This window comes from Dama dama, chromosome 9 (assembly GCF_033118175.1).
Source record: "Dama dama isolate Ldn47 chromosome 9, ASM3311817v1, whole genome shotgun sequence".
Lineage (NCBI taxonomy): Eukaryota > Metazoa > Chordata > Mammalia > Artiodactyla > Cervidae > Dama > Dama dama.
Window position 1 is genome coordinate 25,958,188 of NC_083689.1, and position 26,043 is coordinate 25,984,230.

At 38.9% G+C, this 26,043-nt stretch overlaps 1 protein-coding gene across 1 annotated transcript in view; it reads left to right on the plus strand.

The window, feature by feature from the left end:
* The window catches only part of MEIKIN (meiotic kinetochore factor), a 119,476-nt gene that overhangs the window by 29,025 nt on the left and 64,408 nt on the right, over window positions 1–26,043 (plus strand). The window contains exons 7-8 of the mRNA XM_061152175.1: window positions 15,581–15,620; window positions 22,379–22,431. Coding sequence (XP_061008158.1) covers window positions 15,581–15,620; window positions 22,379–22,431 — 93 coding nt within the window. The remainder of the gene's footprint in view (window positions 1–15,580; window positions 15,621–22,378; window positions 22,432–26,043) is intronic.

Below are 26,043 nucleotides of genomic sequence, written 5' to 3' on the forward strand. Positions count from 1 at the left end.
CTGCCCCTTGAGATCTGAGCTGCCAGAATCTGTCTGCTCCAGATCTACACTAAGGTGTGGTAAGGAGTTGGTGGAGCCAGGGCACTCTCACTGGGTGACGAACCACCACCTCTTCCTGAGTGTGCAGACAATGGCCTCCACAGCTCCACTGAGATCACATTCCAGCCACTCTCAGCTGTCTCTGCAGAGCTAGATGAAGTCCTTTCTCAGGGCCTTTGTGTTCAAGGTTCAGCACTTAACCACTACACACTTTTTTTTTTTAATTTTAAAAAATATTTATTTTTTAATTGAAGGATAATCGCTTTACAGAATTTTGTTGTTTTCTGTCAAACCTCAGCATGAATCAGCCATAGGTATACATATATCCCCTCCCTTTTGAACCTCCCTCCCATCTCCTACCCATCCTACCCCTCTAGGTTGATACAGAATTCCCTGTTTAAGTTTCCTGAGACGTACAGCAAATTCCCGTTGGCTATCTATTTTACATATGGGAATGTAAGTTTCCATGTTACTCTGTCCATACATCTCACCCTCTCCTCCCCTCTACCCATGTCCATAGATCTATTCTCTATGTCTGTCTGTCCACTGCTGCCCTGTAAATAAATTCTTCAGTACCATTTTTCTAGATTCTGTATATATGAGTTAGAATACGATATTTATCTTTCTCTTTCTGACTTACTTCAGTCTGTATAATTGGCTCTAGGTTCATCCACTTCATTAGAACTGACTCAAATGCATTCCTTTTTATGGCTGAGTAAAATTCTATTGTGTATATATGTACCACAACTTCTTTATCCGTTCATCTGTCGATGGACATTGAGGTTACTTCCATGTTCTAGCTATTGTAAATAGTGCTGCAATGAACAATGGTATTACATGCGTCTTTTTCAATTTTGGTTTCCTCAGGGTATATGCCTAGGAGTAGGATCGCTGGGTCATATGGTGGTTTTATTCCTAGTTTTTTAAGGAATCTCCCTGCCATCATCCATAGTGGCTCTATCAATTTACATTCCCACCAACAGTGCAAGAGCGTTCCCTTTTCTCCACACCCTCTCCAGCATTTATTGTTTGCAGACTTTTTGATGATGGCCATTCTGACCAGTGTGAGGTGGTATCTCCTTGTAGTTTTGACTTGTATTTCTCTAGTTATGAGCGATATTGATCACCCTTTCATGTGTTTATTAGCCATCTGTAGGTCTTCTTTGGAGAAATGTCTGTTTAGGTCTTTTTCCCACTTTTTGACTGGGTTGTTTGTTTTTCTGGCATTGACTTGTATGAGCTGCTTGTAAAGTTTGGAAATTAATCCTTTGTCAGTTGTTTCATTTGCTATTATTTTCTCCCATTCTGAGGCTTGTCTTTTCACCTTGCTTGTAGTTTCCTTTGCTGTGCAACAGCTTTTAAGTTTAATCAGGTCCCACTTGTTTACTTTTGTTTTTGTTTCTATTACTCTAGAAGATGGGTCATAGAGGATCTTGCTTTGATTTATGTCATCGAGTGTTCTGCCTATGTTTTCCTCTAAGAGTTGTATAGTTTTTGGTGTTACATTTAGGTCTTTAATCCATTTCCAGTTTATCTTTGTGTATGGTGTTAGGAAGTGTTCTAATTTCATTCTTTTACATGTAGCTGTCCAGTTTTCCCAGCACCATTTGTTGAAGAGGTCTTTGCCACATTGTCTTTGCCCCATTGTATATTCTTGCCTCCTTTGTAAAAAAGTAAATAAATAAAGATACCCATAGGTGCATGGGTTTATTTCTGGGCTTTCTGTCTTGTTCCATTGGTCTGTATTTCTGTCTTTGTGCCAGTGCCATGCTGTCTTGATGACAGTAGCGTTGTAGTATAACCTGAAGTCAGGAAGGCTGACTCCTCCAGCTCCATTCTTTCTCAAGACTCCTTTGGCTATTGGGGATCTTTTGTGCTTCCATATGAATTGTGAAATTTTTTGTTCTAGTTCTGTGGGAAATGCCATTGGTAATTTGATAGGGATCTCGTTGAATCTGTATTTTGCGTTTGGTAGTATAGTCATGTTCACAATATTGATTCTTCCTACTCAGGAACATGGAATATCTCTACATCTGTTTATGTCAGCTTTCATTTCTTTCATCAGTGGCTTACAATTTTCTGTGTACAGTTCTTTTGCCTCCTTAGGCAAGTTTATTCTAAGATATTTTATTCTTTTTGTTACAGTGGTGAATAGGATTGATTCCTTAATTTTGCTTTCTGATTTTTCATTGTTAGCATATAGAAATGCAAGTGATTTCTGTGTATTGATTTTGTATCCTGTGACTTTGCTGAGTTCACTGATTAGCTATAGTAATTTTCTGATAGTATCTTTAGGGTTTTCTACGTACACTATCCTGTCATCTGCAAGCAGTGAGAGGTTTACTTCTTCTTTTCTGATCTGGATTCCTTTTATTTCTTCTTCTTCTCTGATTGCTGTAGCTCGGATTTCCAGAACTATGTTGATTAACAGTGGTGAAAGTGCACACACTTGTCTTATTCCTCATGTTGGGGGAATGCTTTCACTTTTTCACCATTGAAAATAATGTTTGCTGTAGCCTTCTCATATATGGCTTTTACTATGTTGAGGTAGGTTCCTTCTGTGCCCATTTTTTGAAGCGTTTTAATCATAAATGGGTTCTGAATTTTGTCAAAGGCTTTTTCTGCATCTATTGAGAATATTGTATGGTTTTTATCTTTCAATTTGTTAATACAGTGTATCACATTGATTGATTTGTGTATATTGGAGAATCCTTGCATCCCTGGAATAAACCCAGCTTGATCATGGTGTATGAACTTTTTGATGTATTGCTGAATTCTGTTGGCTAAAATTTTGTTGAGGATTTTTGCATCTATGTTCATCAGTGATATTGGCCTGTAGTTTTCATTTTTTGTGTTGTCTTTGTCAGGTTTTGGTATTAGGGTAATGGTGGCCTTGTAGAATGGGTTTGGAAATGTCCTTCTTCTGAAATTTTTGAAGGAGTTTTAGAAGAATCAGTTCAGTTCAGTTCAGTCACTCAGTCATGTCCAACTCTTTGCGACGCCAAGAATCGCAGCATGCCAGGCCTCCCTGTCCATCACCAACTCCCAGAGTTTACTCAAACTCATGTCCATTGAGTCGTTGATGCCATCCAACCATCTCATTCTGTGTCGTTCCTTTCTTCTCCTGCCCCCAATCCCTCCCAGCATCAGGGTCTTTTCCAATGAGTCAACTCTTCACATGAGGTGGCCAAAGTATTGGAGTTTCAGCTTCAGCATCAGTCCTTCCAGTGAATACCCAGGACTGATCTCCTCTAGGATGGACTGGTTGGGTCTCCTTGCAGTCCAAGGGACTCTCAAGAGTCTTCTCCAGCACCGCAGTTCAAAAGCATCAATTCTTCAGCACTCAGCTTACCTCACAGTCCAACTCTCACATCCATACATGACCACTGGAAAAAGCATAACCTTGACTAGACAGACCTTTGTTGGCAAAGTAATGTCTCTGCTTTTGACTATGCTATCTAGATTGGTCATAACTTTCCTTCCAAGGAGTAAGCGTCTTTTCATTTCATGGCTGCAATCACCATCTGCAGTGATTTTGGAGCCCCCGAAAATAAAGTCAGCCACTGTTTCCACTGTTTCCCCATCTATTTGCCGTGAAGTGATGGGACCAGATGCCATGATCTTAGTTTTCTGAATGTTGAGCTTTAAAGCCAACCTTTTCACTCTCCTCTTTCACTTTCCTCAAGAGGCTCTTTAGTTCTTCTTCACTTTCTGCCTTAAGGGTGGTGTCATCTGCATATCTGAGGTTATTGATATTTCTCCTGGCAATCTTGATTCCAGCTTGTGCTTCTTCCAGCCCAGCGTTTTTCATGATGCACTCTGCATATAAGTTAAATAAGCAGGGTGACAATATACAACCTTGACGTACTCCTTTTCCTATTTGGAATCATTCTGTTGTTCCATGTCTGGTTCTAACTGTTGCTTCCTGACCTGCATATAGGTTTCTAAGCATTTGCTTTTCTCTCAATGTTTTACAGAAATCTTCTGTGAAGCCATCTAGTCCTGGGCTTTTGTTTGGGGGGAGATTTTTGATCACAGCTTCAATTTTAGTGCTTGTAATTGGGTTGTTCATAATTTCTATTTCTTCCTGGTTCAGTCTTAGAAGATTAAACTTTTCTAAGAATCTGTCCATTTCTTTCAGGTTATCCATTTTATTGCCAAATAGTTGTTCATAATAGTCTCTTATAATCCTTTGTATTTCTGCACTGTTTGTTGTAACCTCTCCTTTTTCATTTCTAATTTTGTTGATTTGATTCTTCTCTATTTTTTGCTTGATGAGTCTGGCTAAAGGTTTGTCAATTTTGCTTATCTTCTCAAAGAACCAGCTTTTAGTTTTATTAATCTTTATTATTGTTTCTTTCATTTCTTTTTCATTTGTTTCTGCTCAGATCTTTATGATTTCTTTTCCTTCTACTAATTTTGAGATTTTTTTGTTCTTCTTTTTCCAGTTGTTTTAGTAAAGTTAGGTTGTCTATTTGATGTTTTTCTTGTTTCTTGAGGTAGGATTGTATTTCTGAAAACTTCCCTCTTAGAACTGCTTTTGCTGTATCCCATAGGTTTTGAGTTGTCATGTTTTAATTGTCATTTGTTTCTAGAAATTTTTTTATGTCCCTTTTGATTTCTTCAGTAACCTGCTGGTTATTTAGAAACATATTGTTTAATCTCCATGTGTTTGTGTTTCTTAAGGTTTTTTTTTCTTATAATTGATATCTAGTCTCATTGCATTGTGGTTGGAAAAGATGCTTGATACAATTTCAATTTTCTTAAATTTACTGAGGTTTGATTTGTGACCCAAGATGTTGTCTATCCTGGAGAATATTTCATGTGCATTTTAGAAGAAGGTTTATTCTTCTGCATTTGGATGAAATGTCCTGAAGATATCAATGAAATCCTTCTCATTTAAGGTATTATTTAAGACTTGTGTTTCCTTATTAATTATCTGTTTTGATGATCTCTTCCTTGGTGTGAGTGGGGTGTTAAAGTCTCCTACTATTATTGTGTTACTGTCAATTGCTCCTTTTATGTCTGTTAGTGTTTGTCTTATGTATTAAGGTGCTCCTATGTTGGGTGCATAGATATTTACAATTGCTATGTCTTCCTCTTGGATTGATCCCTTGATCATTATGTAGTGTTCTTCCTTATCTCTTGTAATCTTCTTTAAGGTCTATTTTGTCTGATATGAGGATTGCTACTCCAGCTTTCTTTTGCTTCCTATTTTCAAGGAATATATTTTTCCATCCTCTCACTTTCATCCTATATGTGTCTTTAGGTCTGAAGTGGGTTTCTTGTAGACAGCATATGCATAGGTCTTATTTTTGTATCCATTCAGCCAGTCTGTGCTTTTTAGTTGGATTATTTAATCCATTTACATTTAAAGTAATTATTGATATATGTGTTCCTACTGCCATTTTCTTAATTGTTTGGAGTTTGATTTTGTAGATCTTTTTCTTTTCTTGTATTTCTTGACTATATAAGTCCCTTTAACATTTGTTGTAAAGCTGGCTTGGTGGTACTGAATTCTCTAAACTTTTGCTTGTCTGAAAAGCTTTTGATTTCTCCATCAGTTTTGAATGAGATCCTTGCCGGGTACAGTAATCTTGGCTACAGATTTTTCGCTTTCAGTACTTTAAATATATCCTGCCGTTCCCTTCTGACCTGCAGAGTTTCTGCTGAAAGATTAGCTGTAAAAGGTATGGGGTTTCCCTTGTATGTTACTTGTTGCTTTTTCATTGCTACTTTTTTTTCCCTTGCTACTTTTAATATTCTTTCTTTGTGCTTAATCTTTTTTAGTTTGATTAGTATGTGTCTTGGGGTGTTTCTCCTTGGGTTTATCCTATATGGGACTCTTTGTGCTTCTTGGACTTGATTGACTATTTCATTTTCCATGTTGGGGAAATTTTCAACTATAATCCCTTCAAAGATTTTCTCATACCCTTTGTTCTTCTCTTCTTCTGGGTCGCTTATAATTCAAATGTTGGTGTGTTTGATATTGTCCCAGAGATCTCTGAGACTATCTGCAGTTCTTTTCATTCTTTTTATTTATTCTGCTCTTCAGAAGTTATTCCACCATTTTATCTTCCAGCTCACTGATTCATTCTTCTGGTTCAGATATTCTGCTATTGATTACTTCTAGAGTATTTTTAATTTCAGTAATTGTGTTGTTTGTTTCCGTATGTTTATTCTTTAATTCTTCTAAGTCTTTGTTGTTGTTTTTTTTCCATTTATTTTTATTAGTTGGAGACTAATTAGTTTACAATATTGTAGTGGTTTTTGTCATACATTGACATGAATCAGCCATGGATTTACAAGTATTCCTCATCCCAATCCCCCCTCCCACCTCCCTCTCCACCCGATTCCTCTGGGTCTTCCCACTGCACCAGGCCCGAGCACTTGTCTCATGCATCCAACCTGGGCTGGTGATCTGTTTCACCCTTGATAGTATACTGGTTTCAATGCTATTCTCTCAGAACATCCCACCCTCGCCTTCTCCCACGGAGTACAAAAGTCTGTTCTGTACATCTGTGTCTCTTTTTCTGTTTTGCATATAGGGTTATCGTTACCTCTTTCTAAATTCCATATATATGTGTTAGTATACTGTATTGATCTTTATCTTTCTAGCTTATATCACTCTGTATAATGGGCTCCAGTTTCATCCATCTCATTAGAACTGATTCAAATGAATTCTTTCTAATGGCTGAGTAGTATTCCATGGTGTGTATGGACCACAGCTTCCTTATCCATTCATCTGCTGATGGGCATCTAGGTTGCTTCCATGTCCTGGCTATTATAAACAGTGCTGTGATGAACATTGGGGTGCATGTGTCTCTTTCAGATCTGGTTTCCTCAGTGTGTATGCCCAGAAGTGGGATTGCTGGGTCATATGGCAGTTCTAATTTCAGTTTTTTAAGAAATCTCCACACTGTTCTCCATAGCGGCTGTACTAGTTTGCATTCCCACCAACAGTGTAAGAGGTTTCCCTTTTCTCCACACCCTCTCTAGCATTTATTGCTTGTAGACTTTTGGATAGCAGCCATCCTGACTGGCGTGTAATGGTACCTCATTGTGGTTTTGATTTGCAATTCTCTGATAATGAGTGATGTTGAGCATCTTTTCATGTGTTTGTTAGCCATCTGTATGTCTTCTTTGGAGAAATGTCTGTTTAGTTCTTTGGCCCATTTTTTGATTGGGTCATTTATTTTCCTGGAATTGTGCTGCAGGAGTTGCTTGTATATTTTTGAGATTAATCCTTGTCCGTTGCTTCGTTTGCTATTATTTTCTCCCAATCTGAGGGCTGTCTTTTCACTTGGCTTATAGTTTCCTTTGTTGTGCAAAAGCTTTTAAGTTTCATTGGTCCCATTTGTTTATTTTTGCTTTTATTTCCAATATTCTGGGAGGTGGGTCATAGAGGATCCTGCTGTGATTTATGTCGGAGAGTGTTTTGCCTATGTTCTCCTCTAGGAGTTTTATAGTTTCTGGTCTTACATTTAGATCTTTAATCCATTTTGAGTTTATTTTTGTGTATGGTGTTATAGAGTGTTCTAGTTTCATTCTTTTACAAGTGGTTGACCAGTTTTCCCAGCACCACTTGTTAAAGAGGTTGTCTTTTTTCCATTGTATATCCTTGCCTCCTTTGTCGAAGATAAGGTATCCATAGGTTCGTGGATTTATCTCTGGGCTTTCTGTTCTGTTCCATTGATCTATATTTCTGTCTTTGTGCCAGTACCATACTGTCTTGATGACTGTGGCTTTGTAGTAGAGCCTGAAGTCAGGCAGGTTGATTCCTCTAGTTCCATTCTTCTTTCTCAAGATTGCTTTGGCTATTTGAGGTTTTTTGTATTTCCATACAAATTGTGAAATTATTTGTTCTAGTTCTGTGAAAAATACCGTTGGTAGCTTGATAGGGATTGCATTGAATCTATAGATTGCTTTGGGTAGGATGGCCATTTTGACAATATTGAGTCTTCCAATCCATGAACACGGTATGTTTCTCCATCTGTTTGTGTCCTCTTTGATTTCTTTCATCAGTGTTTTATAGTTTTCTATGTGAAGGTCTTTTGTTTCTTTAGGTAGATATACTCCTAAGTATTTTATTCTTTTTGTTGCAATGGTGAATGGTATTGTTTCCTTAATTTCTCTTTCTGTTTTCTCATTGTTAGTGTATAGGAATGCAAGGGATTTCTGTGTGTTAATTTTATATCCTGCAACTTTACTATATTCGTTGATTAGCTCTAGTAATTTTCTGGTAGAGTCTTTAGGGTTTTCTATGTAGAGGATCATGTCATCTGCCAACAGTGAGAGTTTCACTTCTTCTTTTCCTATCTGGATTCCTTTTACTTCTTTTTCTGCTCTGATTGCTGTGGCCAAAACTTCCAAAACTATGTTGAATAGTAATGGTGAGAGTGGGCACCCTTGTCTTGTTCCTGACTTTAGGGGAAATGCTTTCAATTTTTCACCATTGAGGGTAATGCTTGCTGTGGGTTTGTTATATATAGCTTTTAGTATGTAGAGGTATGTTCCTTCTATTCCTGCTTTCTGGAGAGTTTTAATCATAAAAGGATGTTGAATTTTGTCAAAGGCTTTTTCTGCATCTATTGAGATAATCATATGGTTTTTATCTTTCAATTTGTTAGTGTGGTGTATTACATTGATTGATTTTTGTGGATATTAAAGAATCCTTGCATTCCTGGGATAAAGCCCACTTGGTCATGATGTATGATTTTTTTTAATATGTTGTTGGATTCTGTTTGCTAAAATTTTGTTAAGGCTTTTTGCATCTATGTTCATCAGTGATATTGGCCTGTAGTTTTCTTTTTTGTGGCATCTTTGTCTGGTTTTGGAATTAGGGTGATGGTGGCCTCATAGAATGAGTTTGGAAGGTTCCCTTCCTCTGCAATATTCTGGAAGAGTTTGAGTAAGATAGGTGTTAACTCTTCTCTAAATTTTTGGTAGAATTCAGCTGTGAAGCCATCTGGTCCTGGGCTTTTGTTTGCTGGAAGATTTCTGATTACAGTTTTGATTTCCGTGCTTGTGATGGGTCTGTTAAGATCTTCTATTTCTTCCTGGTTCAGTTTTGGAAACTTATGCTTTTCTAAGAATTTGTCCATTTCTTCCAAGTTGTCCATTTTATTGGCACAAGCTGCTGGTAGTAGTCTCTGATGATCCTTTGTATTTCAGTGTTGTCTGTCCTGATCTCTCCATTTTCATTTCTAATTTTGTTAATTTGGTTCTTCTCCCTTTGTTTCTTAATGAGTCTTGCTAACGGTTTGTCAATTTTGTTTATTTTTTCAAAAAAACAGCTTTTAGCTTTGTTGATTTTTGCTATGGTCTCTTTAGTTTCTTTTGCATTTATTTCTGCCCTAATTTTTAAGATTTCTTTCCTTCTACTAACCCTGTGGTTCTTCATTTCTTCCGTCTCTAGTTGCTTTAGGTGTAGAGTTAGGTTATTTATTTGACTTTTTTCTTGTTTCTTGAGTTAAGCCAGTAATGCTATGAACCTTCCCCTTAGCACTGCTTTTACAGTGTCTCATAGATTTTGGGTTGTTGTGTTTTCATTTTCATTCCTTTCTATGCATATTTTGATTTCTTCTATGATTTGTTGGTTATTCAGAAGCATGTTATTTAGCCTCCATATGTTTGAATTTTTAATATTTTTTTTCCTGTAATTGAGATCTAATCTTACTGCACTGTGGTCAGAAAAGATGACTGGAATGATTTCAATTTTTTTGAAGTTACCAAGGCTAGTTTTATGGCCCAAGATGTGATCTTTTCTGGAGAAGGTTCTGTGTGCACTTGAGAAAAAGGTGAAGTTGATTGTTTAGGGGTGAAATGTCCTATAGATATCAGTTAGGTCTAGCTGGTCCATTGTGTCATTTAAGGTTTGTGTTTCCTTGTTAATTTTCTGTTTAGTTGATCTATCCATATTTGTGAGTGGGGTATTAAAGTCTCCCACTATTATTGTGTTATTGTTAATTTCCTCTTTCATACTCATTAGCGTTTGCCTTACATATTGCAGTGCTCCTATGTTGGGTGCATATATATTTATAATTGTTATATCTTCTTCTTGGATTGATCCTTTGATCATTATGTAGTGTCCTTCTTTGTCTCGTTTCACAGCCTTTATTTGAAAGTCTATTTTATCTGATATGAGTATTGCGACTCCTGCTTTCTTTTGGTCTCCGTTTGCGTGAAATATTTTTTTCCAGCCCTTCACTTTTAGTCTGTATGTGTCTCTTGTTTTGAGGTGGGTCTCTTGTAGACAGCATATATAGGGGTCTTGTTTTTGTATCCATTCAGCCAGTCTTTGTCTTTTGGTTGGGGCATTCAACCCATTTACATTTAAGGTAATTATTGATAGGTATGGTCCTGTTGCCATTTACTTTGTTGTTTTGGGTTCGTGTTTATACAACCTTTCTCTGTTTCCTGTCTAGAGAAGATCCTTTAGCATTTGTTGAAGAGCTGGTTTGGTGGTGCTGAATTCTCTCAGCTTTTGCTTGTCTGTAAAGGTTTTGAATTCTCCTTCATATCTGAATGAGATCCTTACTGGGTACAGTAATCCAGGTTGTAGGTTATTGTCTTTCATTACTTGAAATATGTCCTGCCATTCCCTTCTGGCATGAAGGGTTTCTATTGATAGATCAGCTGTTATCCTTATGGGAATCCCTTTGTGTGTTATTTGTTGTTTCTCCCTTGCTGCTTTTAATATTTGTTCTTTGTGTTTGATCTTTGTTAATTTGATTAATATGTGTCTTGGGGTGTTTTGCCTTGGGTTTATCCTGTTTGGGACTCTCTGGGTTTCTTGGACCTGTGTAACTATTTCCTTCCCCATTTTAGGGAAGTTTTCAGCTATTATCTCCTTGAGTATTTTCTCATGGCCTTTCTTTTTGTCTTCTTCTTCTGGGACGCCTATGATTCGAATGTTGGGGCATTTCACATTGTCCCAGAGGTCCCTGAGGTTGTCCTCATTTCTTTTGATTCTTTTTTCGTTTTTCCTCTCTTTCATTTATTTCTACCATTTTATCTTCTACCTCACTTATCCTATCTTCTGCCTCCATTATTCTACTGTTGGTTCCCTCCAGAGTGTTTTTGATCTTATTTATTGCATTATTCATTTTTAATTGATTCTTTTTTATTTCTTCTAGGTCCTTGTTAAACATTTCTTGCATCTTTTCAGTCTTTGTCTCCAGGCTATTTATCTGTAACTCCATTTTTTTTCAAGATTTTGGATCACTTTTATTATCATTATTCTAAATTCTTTTTCAGGTAGATTCCCTATCTCCCCTTCTTTTGTTTGACTTGGTGGGCATTTTTCATGTTCCTTTACCTGTTGGGTATTTCTCTGCCTTTTCATCTTGTTTAGATTGCTGTGTCTGGAGTGGGCTTTCTGTATTCTGGTGGTCTGTGGTTCCTTTTCATTGTGGAGGTTTCACCCAGTGGGTGGGGTTGGACGATTGGCTTGTCAAGGTTTCCTCGCTAGGGAAGCTTGCGTCAGTGTTCTGGTGCATGGAACCGGATTTCTTTTCTCTGGAGTGCAATGGAGTGTCCAGTAATGAGTTTTGAGATGGGTCTATATGTTAGGTGTGACTTTGAGCAGCCTGTATGTTGACGCTCAGGGCTATGTTCCTGCGTTGCTGGAGAATTTGCGTGGTATGTCTTGCTCTGGAACTTATTGGCTCTTGGGTGGTGGTTGGTTTCAGTGTAGGTATGGAGGCTTTTGGATGGTCTCTTATTACTTAATGTTCCGTGTAGTCAGGAGTTTTCTGGTGTTCTCAGGTTTTGGGCTCAAGTCTCCTGCCTCTGGGTTTCAGTTTTATTCTTCCAGTAGTCTCAAGTCTTCTCCAACTATACAGCACTGATAATAAAACTTCTAGGTTAATGATTACAAGATTCTCCACTGTGAGGGAAACCCAGAGAGGTTCACAGAGTTACATGAAGAAGAGGAGAGGGAGGAGGGAGATAGAGATGAGCAGGAGGAGAAAAAGAGGGACTCAAGAGGAGAGAGACAGATCTACGCAGCTGTCTGTTCCCAAAGTGTTCTCTGTAGCCCAGACACCCACAGAGATTCACAGAATTGGATTGGGAAGAGAAGGGGGAGGGAGGAAATAGAGGTGATCTGAGGGAGAAAACAGAGAGTCAAGATTGGGAGAGAGTAATCAACACACTCCTGAGTAAAAATGGGTACTGAATATTGGATTCTTAAGTGTCCAAAGTTGATATCAAATACTGAAAAACAAAGATTAAAAATCTAGAGTAGAGGTTAGACTCTTAAAAATACAATATTAAAAACACAACCAAAAAATTTTAGAAATATAAATGAAGTTTGGTTTAAAAATATTGCTTTTCCTTTTTTTTTTTTGCAAGGTTATAGTGAAATGAAAATGAAAATTAAGGAGTAATAGAGGACTTTAAAAGAAAATAAGAGAAAAAAAAAAAGGGAAAAAAATTTTTTTCCTAATTAAAAAAAATAAAAATATATGAAAATGAAAATGAAAGTTAAGGAGTAATGGGGGAGTAATAGGGAGTTTTAAAAGAAAGTAAAAGAGAAAAAAGAAAAAAAGAAAAAAATTTTTTTAATTAAAAAATAAAAGCAAAAATATATCTAGGAATTTCTCTGGAGCTGTTGTGGTCAGTGTGGGTTCGGTTCAGTTTCAGATAGCTCCTCGTTCCAGCTTACACTTCTCGACATCTACAGGCCCCTTCCGTCGTAGTCGGTGTTATCTACATGATTTTAATCTGTTGCACCGGTCCCTTCTGAAGTGGTTCCCTTTGTTCATTTGGCTTCTGTTTGCTGGTCTCTTCAGTGTCTAATTTCCGCCCTGACACAAGCGGGCGGAGGTGGTCTCTTGTTTAGGTTCGCTTGTTCAGTCGTGCTACGGGGAGCGAGGGGCGCTGCAGACGAATGTCACTGGCCTGTGTCGGGGGCACTCGCAGTGTTCTGGCCACACTGGGTTTGCCCCCGCTCACGGGTGTGTGCTCTCCCCGTCTACACTGCTCAGGCTTCTGGCTGCTGTATATGGAGCGGGCCCTGCGTTGCGTGTGGTTCCAGTTTTCGGGTATTCCACAAAAGCGCGGACTCGGTTGGGCCTGCCTTTTGTGCCTTCCTCGGGGAGCAGCTCAGGCAGCCAGGAGCTTGACTGGCGCACTCTCCCCGGGTGCGGTGCACCTTCTCCCCTCCGCTGTCCCAGCCTCAGTTTCTGCGCGCGCCAGTCGGGTGCGTGCGCCCTGTGTCTATTCTTGGGAGCTGGCCTCTAGCCGCGACCCTCCCGGCGGATGTTGACCGTCCAGAATCTCAGGAAGTCTTTGGTTAGAAACTGGAGGCCTGTTTGCAGTTTGGTAGGGGGTGCCGTCTCTGGGGCCGAGTTTGCCTCTTTCCCCTCCCCCCTGCCTCCTGCCTCTGGCGGGGATGGGTCGGTCCGCCTCCGGCTAGCTCTTCTCTGGAATTGCCCAGTCCCTTTGTTCTGCGAATGCCCGGCAGTGTGTTCAGGCCGGTTAATTTTCTCTCTCTCTCTTGCTGTCCCACAGTTTAAGTTGCTATCTCTCTTTAGCTCCCTCCGATTGCCCTCAGGGCATTCGGGCCGGTCCTTACCCTAAGCAATGCCGCCCGCTCCTCTCCGTTCCGCCCCCACTTGCTGGTGGCAGATGCGGGCATCTGGGGTACTTTTCTGCTGGGAGTTGCTTTTAGGCATGTAATCTGTGGGTTTTATTTATTTTCCCTCCCAGTTAGGTTGCCCTCCGAGATTTGAAAACTTCCCCTAGGCCCGCCAGTGAGAGGGTTTCCTGGTTGGAAACTTCCTCTATTATGACTCCCTTCCTGGGAGGAGTCTCCGTCCCTAGCTCTTTTGTCTCTCTTTTTATCTTTTATATTTTGTCCTACCTCCTTCGAAGATGATGGGCTGCTTTTCTGGGCGCCTCATGTCTTCTGCTCGCGGTCAGAAGTTGTTTTGTGAAGTTTGCTCAGCATTCAAATGTTCTTTTGATGAATTTGTAGGGGAGAAAGTGGTCTCCCCGTCCTATTCCTCCGCCATCTTGGCTCCTCCTTCTAAGTCTTTGTTAATTGATTCTTGCATTTTGCTTTCAAGGTTTTTGATCATCTTTACTATCATTATTCTGAGTTGTTTTTCAGGTAGTTTGCCTATTTCCTCTTCATTTATTTGGACTTCTGTGTTTCTAGTTTGTTCCTTCATTTGTTCCTTCATTTCTCTGCCTTCTCATTTCTTAAAAAACTTATAGTGTTTGAGATCTCATTTTCCAAGGCTTCAAGGTTGAATTCTTTCTTCCTTTTGGTTTCTGCCTTCCTAAGGTTGGTCCAGTGGTTTGTGTAAGCTTTGTATAGGGTGAGATTTGTGCTGAGTTTTTGTTCGTTTGTTTGTTTTTCCTCTGATGGGCAAGGCTGAGTGAGGTGGTAATCCTGTCTGCTGATGATTGGGTTTGTATTTTTGTTTTGCTTGTTGTTTAGATGAGGTGTCCTGCACAGGGTGCTACTGGTGTTTGGGTGATGCTGGGTCTTATATTCAAGTGGTTTCCTTTGTGTGAGTTCTCACTATTTGATACTCCCTGGGGTTTGTTCTCCAGTAGTCTAGGGTCTTGGAGTCAGTGCTCCCACTCCAAAGGCTCAGGGCTTGATCTCTGAAGTTCCCTGTGCTTGAGTTTCCTCAGTAGTCAAGAAGGAGTGTTGACAACATCTACTCTGAAGGCATGCTGTGCCACTTCTGCAGACCCTCATACTGGCACCAGGATCTGTATCCTCCAGCTGAAGTCATCCCTTAAAGTCAGCCTCCTTGATGAATAGCCCTCTCTCTTAGATGATCCTCTGGTGATTTGAAGATTTTGAAATCCAGTGGTACCTGTGTGGTCCTCCTGGGTTCCAAAGCCTTTCTCTCCTCCTGGGTCCCAAAGCCTTTCTTCACACACGTTTGATGCCACCCTACATGCATGCAAGATAATGGCCACCACAGTTCCATCCAGGTCACGCCTCAGGCACTCCAGTGTGTCTCTGTGTAGCTAGACCAAGTCTTTGCCCAGAACCTGCCTCAGGCTGTGGTGCAGAGTGAGTGGGGCTGGGGTACTTCCCCTTTTGGGTTGGGAGGTGCCATGAGGTTCTCTTTGCCCTGATTTTTGGCAAGCCAGCATGTGCGGACTCCTCATTCCAGCCCTACTGTCATCTCAGTGGATTTCTGAGCAGGAAAGGATGTTTGTCTCATGCACACAGGACCCCAGGACTGTGATGACCAGGTTGGGCTTAAATTAATGCTCCCCAGGGAAGGGTCTACCCACACAGATGTTTTATTTCATTACAGATTCCTCCCAGGGGCACAGGTCCTGACCTGATGCCTTTTTTTTCTCATCCCAGCTGGTTATGTGGAGATCTTTCTTACAGCTTTGATTGTATAGACATTTCCCAGTTAGTTTTCCATGATAATTATTCCACATGTGGATATATTTTTTATATGTTTGCTGTGGGAGGTGAACTCCATGTTCTCCTATTCTGCCATCTTGATTTCCCTCCCCTGAATTATATTCCTAATAGATCTTTCTTCCCCCTTAGATACCTCTTCAGAAGACTATCAGAAGTGCCACAGAAAAGTGTAAGAACTAACATTTTTTAAAGTTGTTGTGTTTTTAATGCTTTTTGTTCTTATAGTTATATAGCAAGTATGATTGTTAGCCCACAGATTCAGGTGTTTGTTTATTCAGTATTTGTTGAAGACTCACTATATGCCAGGACTGTTCTGATTACTGGAGTATATTTTCCATCTATTCGTCTGTCTGTCTGTCTATCTGTCTAACTATATAATTATTGTAGTGAACAAAATTGATTAAAAACAAAATTTCTGCCTTAATTGAGTCCACGTTCTAGTTGGAGGATATTAACAATAAGTTAACAAGCAAGTAAATTTATACCATGCTATATGGTAGTAAATGCTATGGAGAGAAATAAAGCAAGATAGAGGACTACAGAGTATTAGGGTAGAGACTTGCTCTTTTAAGTAGTGTGGTCAGAGACTCACCATTGAAAAGGTAGTATTTGAGCAGAGACATAAGAAGTAGATAGACCAAGCTGTGTAATTCATTGGAGAAAAGAACATTCCAGGTAGAGGGACTAGCTGGAGCCATCCCCACGGCAGGAAGGCTTGGGCTCCGGGTGTGAAGTGAGGAGGAGTAGTGAGGTGGGAGATAAGTGAGAGAACCAAGATCCAGATCATATAAAGCATTTTAGGCAAGTATAAGTGAATTTTAAGGCTGTGGAAGGGTTTAGAAGGATGATGTGATATGGCTTATGTTTTGAAAGAATCATCCTAGCTGCTGTATTGAGAACAGACTATGATAAGGCAAAGAATTAGGGAAATTATAGTTAGGAGAATACTGGCCTAACTGAACAAGAAATATTGGACTATGGACCAGAGTGGCAAGGGAAGAGATAGTGAGAGGTCAGAGTTTGGATATATTTTCAAAGCAGGACTAACAGGATCCACTGAAGGGCTGAATGGTGAAGTATGAAACTATTCCTGAGGATGGTTGTGCCTCATGATTTACCTGAGACAGTCCCAGTATGTACCTGCTATTGTGACATAATCTTTAATAGAGCTGACTTTTACTCTCAGAAGGGTCCCAGTTTGGGCAAATCATCACTGTAAATATAGATGTATAGGCCAGAGGTGGGGGAGAAGTGAAGTTGGGTCTTGAGAGTGTCTGGGTCCCATGAGTTGTCTCTGAATTTTTACTGATTTGTGCTGCAGGTTTCAAGGCTAGTTCTGTACCTGGGCTGCACTCTACTGATAAAGTCATTGATGAACTTGCAGCCTTATTTTGGGCCTGAAGTTCTCCATTGCTGATTCTTCCTCACCTTAGCTTTTGTTACTACCCTAAGCCCCTTAAGTCTCATTGAAGTTCTCCACCCATACTTTGACTTCATTTTCTTTCTGCAACATTCATGGTAAACTCTCCTAGACACAGTAGCCCTATGCCAGGTATTTTGGTTCTAAATTTGACCACCACCTCTGCATTGCCTTTGGTTTGTGAAACCTTGAGAACTAGCAAGATGTTAAATGTACTTCCATGTGGTCTTAGAGTTTGGAAAGTGACCTCAATAGATGAGAACAAAATAAAATGACAATTACTCTATCCCCCATTCTGTGTAGTAGCATGTATGTCAAGCTTATAATAGATGAGATCAAAACCTAATTCTTTCATCATTAGCCCATCACCAATCTCCAAGTTATTTGAAAAAAAGAGTAAGAATGCACTGAGAGGATGAAATGATTGAGGATATTTTTGTTGATGTTTGGCAGAAACCAACACAATTGTGTAAAACAGTTATCCTTCAATTAAAAAATGAATAAATATTTTTTAAATGTTTATTTCTTTGATAAGAGTTGTTCGTGTCATATGCAAGGAGAGAGAGAAATTTCTCCCTCACTACAGCACAAGAGAAGAAGCCCCCAGAGAACCATTTGGAAAGTTCAACATGTATTCCCTGGAATTTGGTTTCTGACTCACATCTGGAAAGATTCAAAGCAAGAAGGTCAGTTAGATGCTGTGGAGTGGCTGATAAAGAGGACACTAGATATACTTTCAGAGTTTTGCACAGCAAAGATTTGTGCACATTTCCAAGATGTCAGAGATAGATCCCACAGAAGGAATCATCTTGAAAGGGACTATGTCCAGTATGACTTCTTGGATAAGACAAAATAAACTTGACTGAAAGAGGTTGGAGGGACTTCCATGGTGGTCCAGTGGTAAGACTCCAAGCTCCTAATGCAGGGGTTCTGGGTTCAATCCCTGGTCAGAGACCTAGATCCACATGCTGCAACTAAGAGTTCACATGCTGCAACTAAAGATCCTGTGTGCCACAGTTAAGACCTGGTGCAGCCAAATAAATAAAAAAATTTAAAAACACAATGAAAAATATATTTTAAAAAAACAAGGCTGGAAATTGTATCATCAAATGCAAAATCTGAGAACATCATAAAGAGCAGCAAGTGAGAGCATCCTAGGGATAGGGAAATCTTATCTTGAACTCTTCAAAAAATGATACTTCAGGTTTGAAAGAGTCAGCATTTGGTTATCTTTCATACCCAAAGGGCACCAAGGACATGTTATAATAGTATCAATTAAGATCAGGATAGACCTTTCCTATTTTTTCCTACAATTCCTTCCTGCTGCTCCAATGCCAAAGAATCTTAAAGAGTAGTTAGCAAATGGGGGAGGAAAAAGAATAAGAAATAGAGGGGGGAAAAAAACTATAGTTGCTTTCCTCACTTCAGGAGTCTAACTCAGAGCTAGGTTGGGAAAAGGAAGAGGTTTAAATTAAATAATAAGAGTTGGGTGTTGTGATATTATGTATTTTAGTTTCTCAGTCATGTTCGACTCTTTGCAACCCCATGAACCATAGCCTGCCAGGCCCCTGTCCATGGAATTCTCAAGGCAAGAATACTGGAGTGGATTGCCATTTCCTTCTCCAGGGGATCTTCCCAACCCAGGGACTAAACCTGGGTCTCCTGCATTGCTGTCAGATCCTTTACCATCTGAGCCACCAGGGAAACACTGTAACTGTTAATCTTGCTTTAAATCTTAAGTCCGAGGTATGGGTGTGCTCGTTTGTCTTTGCTTTGCAGCCAAGTTCCGTGATTTACAGTTATCACAAACCTGGCAGAGGAGTTTCTGCTTGTTACCCCAGTGCAGCTCTGAAAATCCAAAACAGTTTCCCCAAGCAATTTTCCTGAGAAGCCTGTAGAAGCTGACATTGTCCGCTTTTAGCCACTAGATGGTGATAGCACAGAATCCAGGTTTTCTTGTGACATATTCTGAAGACATCCAGCAGGTTAAAGAGGCAAAAGTAATGAGGAATGTTTTATGCTGTTAACAGGAGTAGACAGGCTGAACGGTAGGTAGGCAGTGAGAGCAAGTTCTCCGTGTGGACATGAGTAAGACACCCTCTCTTCAGCAGGCATCACCATAACGGTGCAGTGCTTCTCAAGCTACTTGTGCTAAAAGGCTGGGTTTTATTTTCAGACTGTTTCAGTGCCTCTAGATTTGAAGAAGACTAATAGTGGGGTTTTTATTACCTAAAAGTGTGTGTTTATTACCAGAGAGTACCATGAAAACAGTAGAAAACACATGAAATTTCCTTTGGGGGCAAAAAAGTACTATTTTTGACAGGATGGATTTATTGTATTTGTATTGTATTTGTTGTATTTGTTTCTTTTTTTCCAATTTTTACAATTGAAGTATAGTTGACTTACAATGTTGTGTTAATTTCTGCTGTGCAGCAAAGTTATTGAGTTATACATACATATTCTTTTTTAAGTATTATTTTCCTTTATGGTTTATCATAGGATATTGAATATATTAATAGTTCTCTATTCTATACAGTATGTTCCCTATGCAGTTGTTTATTCACTCAATATATAAAAGCTTACATCTGCTAACCTCAACCTCCCACTCTATCCCTCCTGTAACTCCTTCCTGCTTGGTAATCACCAGTCTGTTCTCTATGTCTCTGATTCTGCTATTTCATAGATAGGTTCATTTGTGTCATATTTTAGATTCCATATATAAGTTACATGATAATCTCTAGTTGCGTTTGTGTTGCTGCAAATGGCATTATTTTACCCTGTTTTGTGGTTGAGTAGTATTTTATATACGTATGTATATGTATATTCCATTGTACATGCACCAAGTCTTCTCTATCCATTCAGCTGTTGATGGACATGTAGGTTGTTTCCATGTCTTGGTTATTGTGAATACTGCTGCTATGACCATAGGGGTATATGCGTCTTTGAATTATAGTTTTAAATTTGTCTTTTTGACAGGATGAATTTAAAGGGGAAATAGGAAGGAGTAAAATTCTTTTTGCTTACTGAGTTCAACTTTTCACTAAAGCAGTAATAGGAATTTAAAAATAATCTTTTCACAGTTAGTTTTCAAGTCCACTGGGGACTCAGAAATCCCACTTTGGTGATCAAAGGCTGAGCTTTGATCTTTTTGTATTTTTTTTTTTTTGACTCATAAACAGAAGAAGTTTATTTCTCTTTCAGTTTTTTTAATTTATTTTTTAACTTTACAATATCATATTGGTTTTGCCATATATTGACATGAATCCACCATGGGTGTACATATGTTCCCTATCCTGAACCCGCCTCCCACCTCCCTCCCCATCCCATCTCTCTGGGTTATCCCAGTGCACCAGCCCCGAGCACCCTGTATCATGCATCGAACCTGGACTAGCGATTTGTTTCACATATGATAATTTACATGTTTCAATGCCATTCTCCCATATCATCCCACCCTTGCCCTCTCCCACAGAGTCCAAAAGACTGTTCTGTACATCTGTGTCTCTTTTGCTGTCTCACATACAGGGTTATCATTACCATCTTTCTAAATTCCATATATGTGCCTTAGTATACTGTATTGGTGTTTTTCTTTCTGGCTTACTTCAATAATAACTATTCCTCTTTCACACATTTGATTGGGGGCAGTCTCATTTATCAAAGTATAAAACAGAAAAAGAATATTAATTTTTTAAAGCATTATCTCTCATGTTACTTGAGATCCTTACCAGAAGAATCCTAGAAGACAAGACTGCTATTCTTTTTGCATAAATGAGATGATCATGACTCAAAACAGGTTAAGTAATTTTCCCAAGGCCACTCAAGTGTAAGTAGCAGACCTGAGCTTTAAATTGAGATCTATCTGATTTTAAATGCTAGAGAGGGGGTGGAGAAAAGGGAACCCTCTTACCACTGTTGGTGGGAATGCAAACTAGTACAGCCACTATAGAGAACAGTGTGGAGATTCCTTAAAAAACTGGAAATAGAACTGCCATACAACCCAAGCAATCCCACTGCTGGGCATACACACTGAGGAAACCAGAATTGAAAGAGACACGTGTACCCCAATGTTCATCACAGCACTGTTTACAATAGCTAGGCCATAGAAGCAACCTAGATGTCCATTAGCAGATGAATGGATAAGAAAGCTGTGGTACATATGAAGAATGGAATATTACTCAGTCATTAGAAAGAATGCGTTTGAACCAGTTCTAATGAGGTGGATGAAACTGGAGCCTATTATACAGAGTGAAGTAAGTCAGAAAGAAAAATACCAATACAGTGCATTAACACATATATATGGAATTTAGAAAGACGATAATGATGACCCTATATGCGAGACAGCAAAAGAGACACAGAGATAAAGAACAGACTTTTGGACTCTGTGGGAGAAGGTGAGGGGGGGATGATTTGAAAGAATAGCTTTAACCTAGATGCCCATCAGCAGACGAATGGATAAGGAAGCTATGGTACATATACACCATGGAATATTACTCAGCCATTAAAAAGAATTCATTTGAATCAGTTCTAATGAGATGGATGAAACTGGAGCCCATTATACAGAGTGAAGTAAGCCAGAAAGATAAAGACCAATACAGTATACTAATGCATATATATGGAATTTAGAAAGATGGTAACGATAACCCTATATGCAAAACAGAAAAAGAGACACAGATGTACAGAACAGACTTTTGGACTCTGTGGGAGGTGGCGAGGATGGGATGTTTAGAGAGAACAGCATCGAAACATGTATATTATCTAGGGTGAAACAGACCACCAGCCCAGGCTGGATGCATGAGACAAGTGCTCGGGCCTGGTGCACTGGGAAGACCCAGAGGAATCAGGTGGAGAGGGAGGTGGGACGGGGGATCGGGATGGGGAATACATGTAAATCCATGGCTGATTCATGTCAATGTATGACAAAAACCAAAATAAATAAATAAATAAATAAAAGTGATAAAGACATTAAAAAAAAAAAAGAAAGAACAGCTTTGAAACATGTATATTACCATATGTGAAATAGATCGCCAGTCCAGGTTCGATGCGTGAGACAGGGCGCTCAGGGCCAGTGCACTCGGACGACCCAGAGGGATGGGATGGGGAGGGAAGTGGGAGGGAGTTTCAGGATGGGGGACACGTGTACACCCGTAGCTGATTTGTGTTGATGTATGGTGAATTACATCATTGTAATTATTGTAATTACAACAACTGTAAAGTAATTACAATATTGTAAAGTAATTAGCCTCCAATTAAAATAAATTAATTAATTAAAAAATAAAAAAATAAATACTATGCTTTGCTCTGTACATGTTGTCTCACACTGATGGATGCACATAATTGCCTTTTCAAAAAACTATTAGTTCATATAGATATATTAACATTTTTCTAACTAGTTGTATTTTTTCTACAGGATAATTGATTGCATAGAAATGTCCTTATTTTAAGTATTATTTAAAGATTCTCAGAAGTTACTGAAAGAGTAAAAGAATTCCATTAATTTGTTCTTATTCTAGCATGACGATGTTAGCAGACCAAAGTATTTCTCCAAAACCAAAGGCAGAAGCAGGTAATTAATAATGAAATTTGAATCAGGTTCATATTCAGAATCAGGTAATTAATAATGTAACTAATCATTTTTATAATCCTCTATTTCTTTATTTTTGTCACAGTATGGTGTATGTTAAGAAAACTGGTAGCCCAGGAAACTGAGTGCTTTTTAATGTGCGGTTGTCTTTAAGAAATGAAGATGTCTGAGGTTAGGTCTTAACTATCCCCACAGTACCTATCATTAATTCATTTAATAAACATCTACTTAGTATATGTTCTATACTAGGCATTAATATATATACCAACAGGGAGTGATGTATTTCCCCTGTCCTCGTAAATTTCAATCATAGGAGAAGAAGGTAATCAGTTAACAGATACATTGAAGTTATGTGTGATGATTGAAAAATAAAAGAAACAACAAAATGCCTTGCATTTTTTGGCCCTCTATTATGCAGTTTATTATTAGAATAATCTTAGCAAGACATTTACAACCTTATTAACATCTGCTTCATTTCAGATTTCTATTTTCTTTATTTCCTGCAGTAAGTTTTATAGCATTTGTTTAGGGATAAATTTAAAGAATTGCGTGCTTTGTTCCTGATGCATATAAAGGTCTGTGTGAGCTGGGGAAAAAAAAAGAATTTTTGGTGTTAATTTTACTTTAAGCAATTATCTTAATGAGCATTTAGAAAATGCTAGGTATTAGGAAGTATGGGTATAAAAACGATTAAGGTGGTTTCCATCCTAAGGGAAATGAATCTGGTGATAAAAACTAAACTTGTAAAAGCACACATCCTTGAAAAGAGTAACACCTACTACCCTGGAGGATGAGCATTAGAAGAAAGATTTGGTTTACAGATCAAAGATTAAGGAGCTTGTGAACAAGAGAAGAAAGTATGAAAGGGAAAGTTGGTAAGGGTACCAAAAACAATCATGATTTTATCTACATCTTGGCAAATAAAAAGCTTCTATTTGCAGTGGAAAATATCTATAAAGCCTGGTAGTAAGGCTGAATAGTCATTCTGTAATTACGTACGTTTTTGTATTATTATTATGTGGTTGATTGACTTAAATTTTAAAATTAATCACATTTTGCTCTAGTGGTATTCTCCACATATTCCTTAATTCAACAAATCCATTTGTTCCAGTTGTTTTTCAGGCTCTAAACTAAATATTTGGAAACCGAGAAATGGCTATATTTCTGACCTCAAGGATCCAATAGTCGAGTACTAGAAATAAACAAGAAATTACTTCTCAGACTTCTGCTCAACCTTCTTAGCAATCTTATCTACTGCTATTAGTTGTTAAATGTGGGAGTTCTTAAAGGCTGATTCCTAGATTTTAATCTCCTTTCAGTCTACCCACTGATATGTATAAGAGTCCTATAAAAGGCAGGACATCCAAATTTTCCATTCGTGACTCTCTTCTCTGGATGCAGCTGCCTGTGGACATCCCCCCTTGGATGATGCAGAGATACCTTATCTCATCATTCATTAATTTCCCTCATTCAGCAAATATTTATTAAGCACTCATGGTGTAACACAAACTGTTTTAGTTGCTGGGGAGCATGACAGATTCCTTGCCCTAACATGGTATATGTTATAGTAGAGAAAGAAAGATAATAAACAGATAAACAAGTACATATAACAATGTCAGAAATAAGAGTAATGTGGGACAAAAAGGAAGGTAAAAACACAGAGTGTGGCTAGGGATGCTGTTTTGGCCAAGTTAATCAGGGTAGGCCTTTCTGAGGATGTGACATTTGCACAGAGCTTGAATGAAGTGAGAGAGTGGGCTATGTGAGAAATCTGAGGGCAGAGCATGCCAGGCAAAGGGAATAATAAGAGAAAAGGCCATGAGATGGGAATGTGTTTAGCATGTTTGAAGAAAAGAGGTTAGTGTGACTGGAGCAAAATAAGGAAGTGAAAATGAATAGTTGAGGACATCCCTGGTGGCTCAGTGGATAAGCATCTACCTGCCAATACAGGGGACATGGGTTCAGTCCCTGGCCTGAGAAGATTCCACATGCCACAGAGCAACTAAGCCCATGTGCTACAACTACTGAGCCCAGGCTCTGGAACCTGCAAGCCACAATTAGTGGGCCGCTGTGTACTGAAACCAGAGCCTGTGCTCCTCAACAAGAGAAGCCACTGCAACAAAAAGCCCACTTATGACAAGAAGAGTGGTCCCTGCTTGCTGCAAGTAAGGAAAGCCCATGCGCAGCAACAAAGACACAGAGCAGCCAAAAATAAAAATAATTAATTTAAAAATACTTAAAAAAAATTTCTGATGAAGTGTTAATTTAAAAAAAAATTAATGGTTGAATTGTGGTCACAGAGCAAGTAGTATAATGTAGTCTTATAAGCCATCGCAAGGAGGAGGAATATTTTTCTAAATGTTCTGATAAGTACATTTAGAGTAGAGGAAGGACATAATGTGCATATTTTAGAATTATTACTGTTGCTACTATGCAGAGAATAGGGGGCAAGAGAAAGGGGGCAAGAGTGGAAGCAAGAAAACATTGTCAGATAAACTATTGGAATGGTCAAATAATAGTATTTGAGACTTAAGTGGTAGCAGTGGTCTGATTTAAAATATATTTTAAAGGCAGATGGGCCAGGATTTTCTGATTAGGCTCCTTAATGGGTAAGAGAGAAAAGTCAAGAATGACTCTTAAGTTATCGGTTTGAGCAACTAGATGAATATTGGTATCATTTCTTGCAATAGGGACATTGTAGGGCAGAGCAAGTTAGGAGAGTGACTAAGAGACTTTGATTTGCACATATTAACTTTGTTCTGTCAGCTCATCTACGTAATGTTCCACAAAAGAATAAATACACAAATATGCATATACTCAATATATTCAATATATATGAAGCTCAAGATCAGGCAAGACTATTCTGGAAGACAGAAGTCAGAATAATGATAATCTTTAGAAAGGGAGATCAGTTCAGTTCAGTCACTTAGTCGTATCTGACTCTTTGCGACCCCATGGACTGGAGCACACCGGGCCTCCCTGTCCACCACCAGCACCTGGAATTTACTCAAACTCATGTCCATTGAGTTGGTGATGCCATCCAATCATCTCCTCCTCTGTCATCCCCTTCTCCTCCTGCCTTCAATCTTTCCCAGCATCAGGGTCTTTTCAAATGAGTCAGCTCTTCACATCAGGTGGACAAAGTTTCGGAGTTTCGGCTTCAACATCAGTCCTTCCAATGAACACTCAGGACTGATCTCTTTTAGGATGGACTGGTTGGATCTCCTTGCAGTCCAAGGGACTCTCAAGAGTCTTCTCCAACACAACAGTGCAAAAGCATCAATTCTTTGTCTCTCAGCTTTCTTTATAGTCCAACTCTCACATCCATACATGATTACTGGAAAAACCATAGCCTTGACTAGACGGACCTTTGTTGGTTGACAAAGTAATGTCTCTGTTTTTTAATATGCTGTCTAGGTTGGTCATAACTTTCCTTCCAAGGAGTAAGCGTCTTTTAATTTCATGGCTGCAATCACCATCTGCAGTGATTTTGGAGCCCCCAAAAATAAAATCAGCCACTGTTTCCCCATCTATTTGCCATGAAGTGATGGGACCGGATGCCATGATCTTAGTTTTCTGAATGTTGAGCTTTAA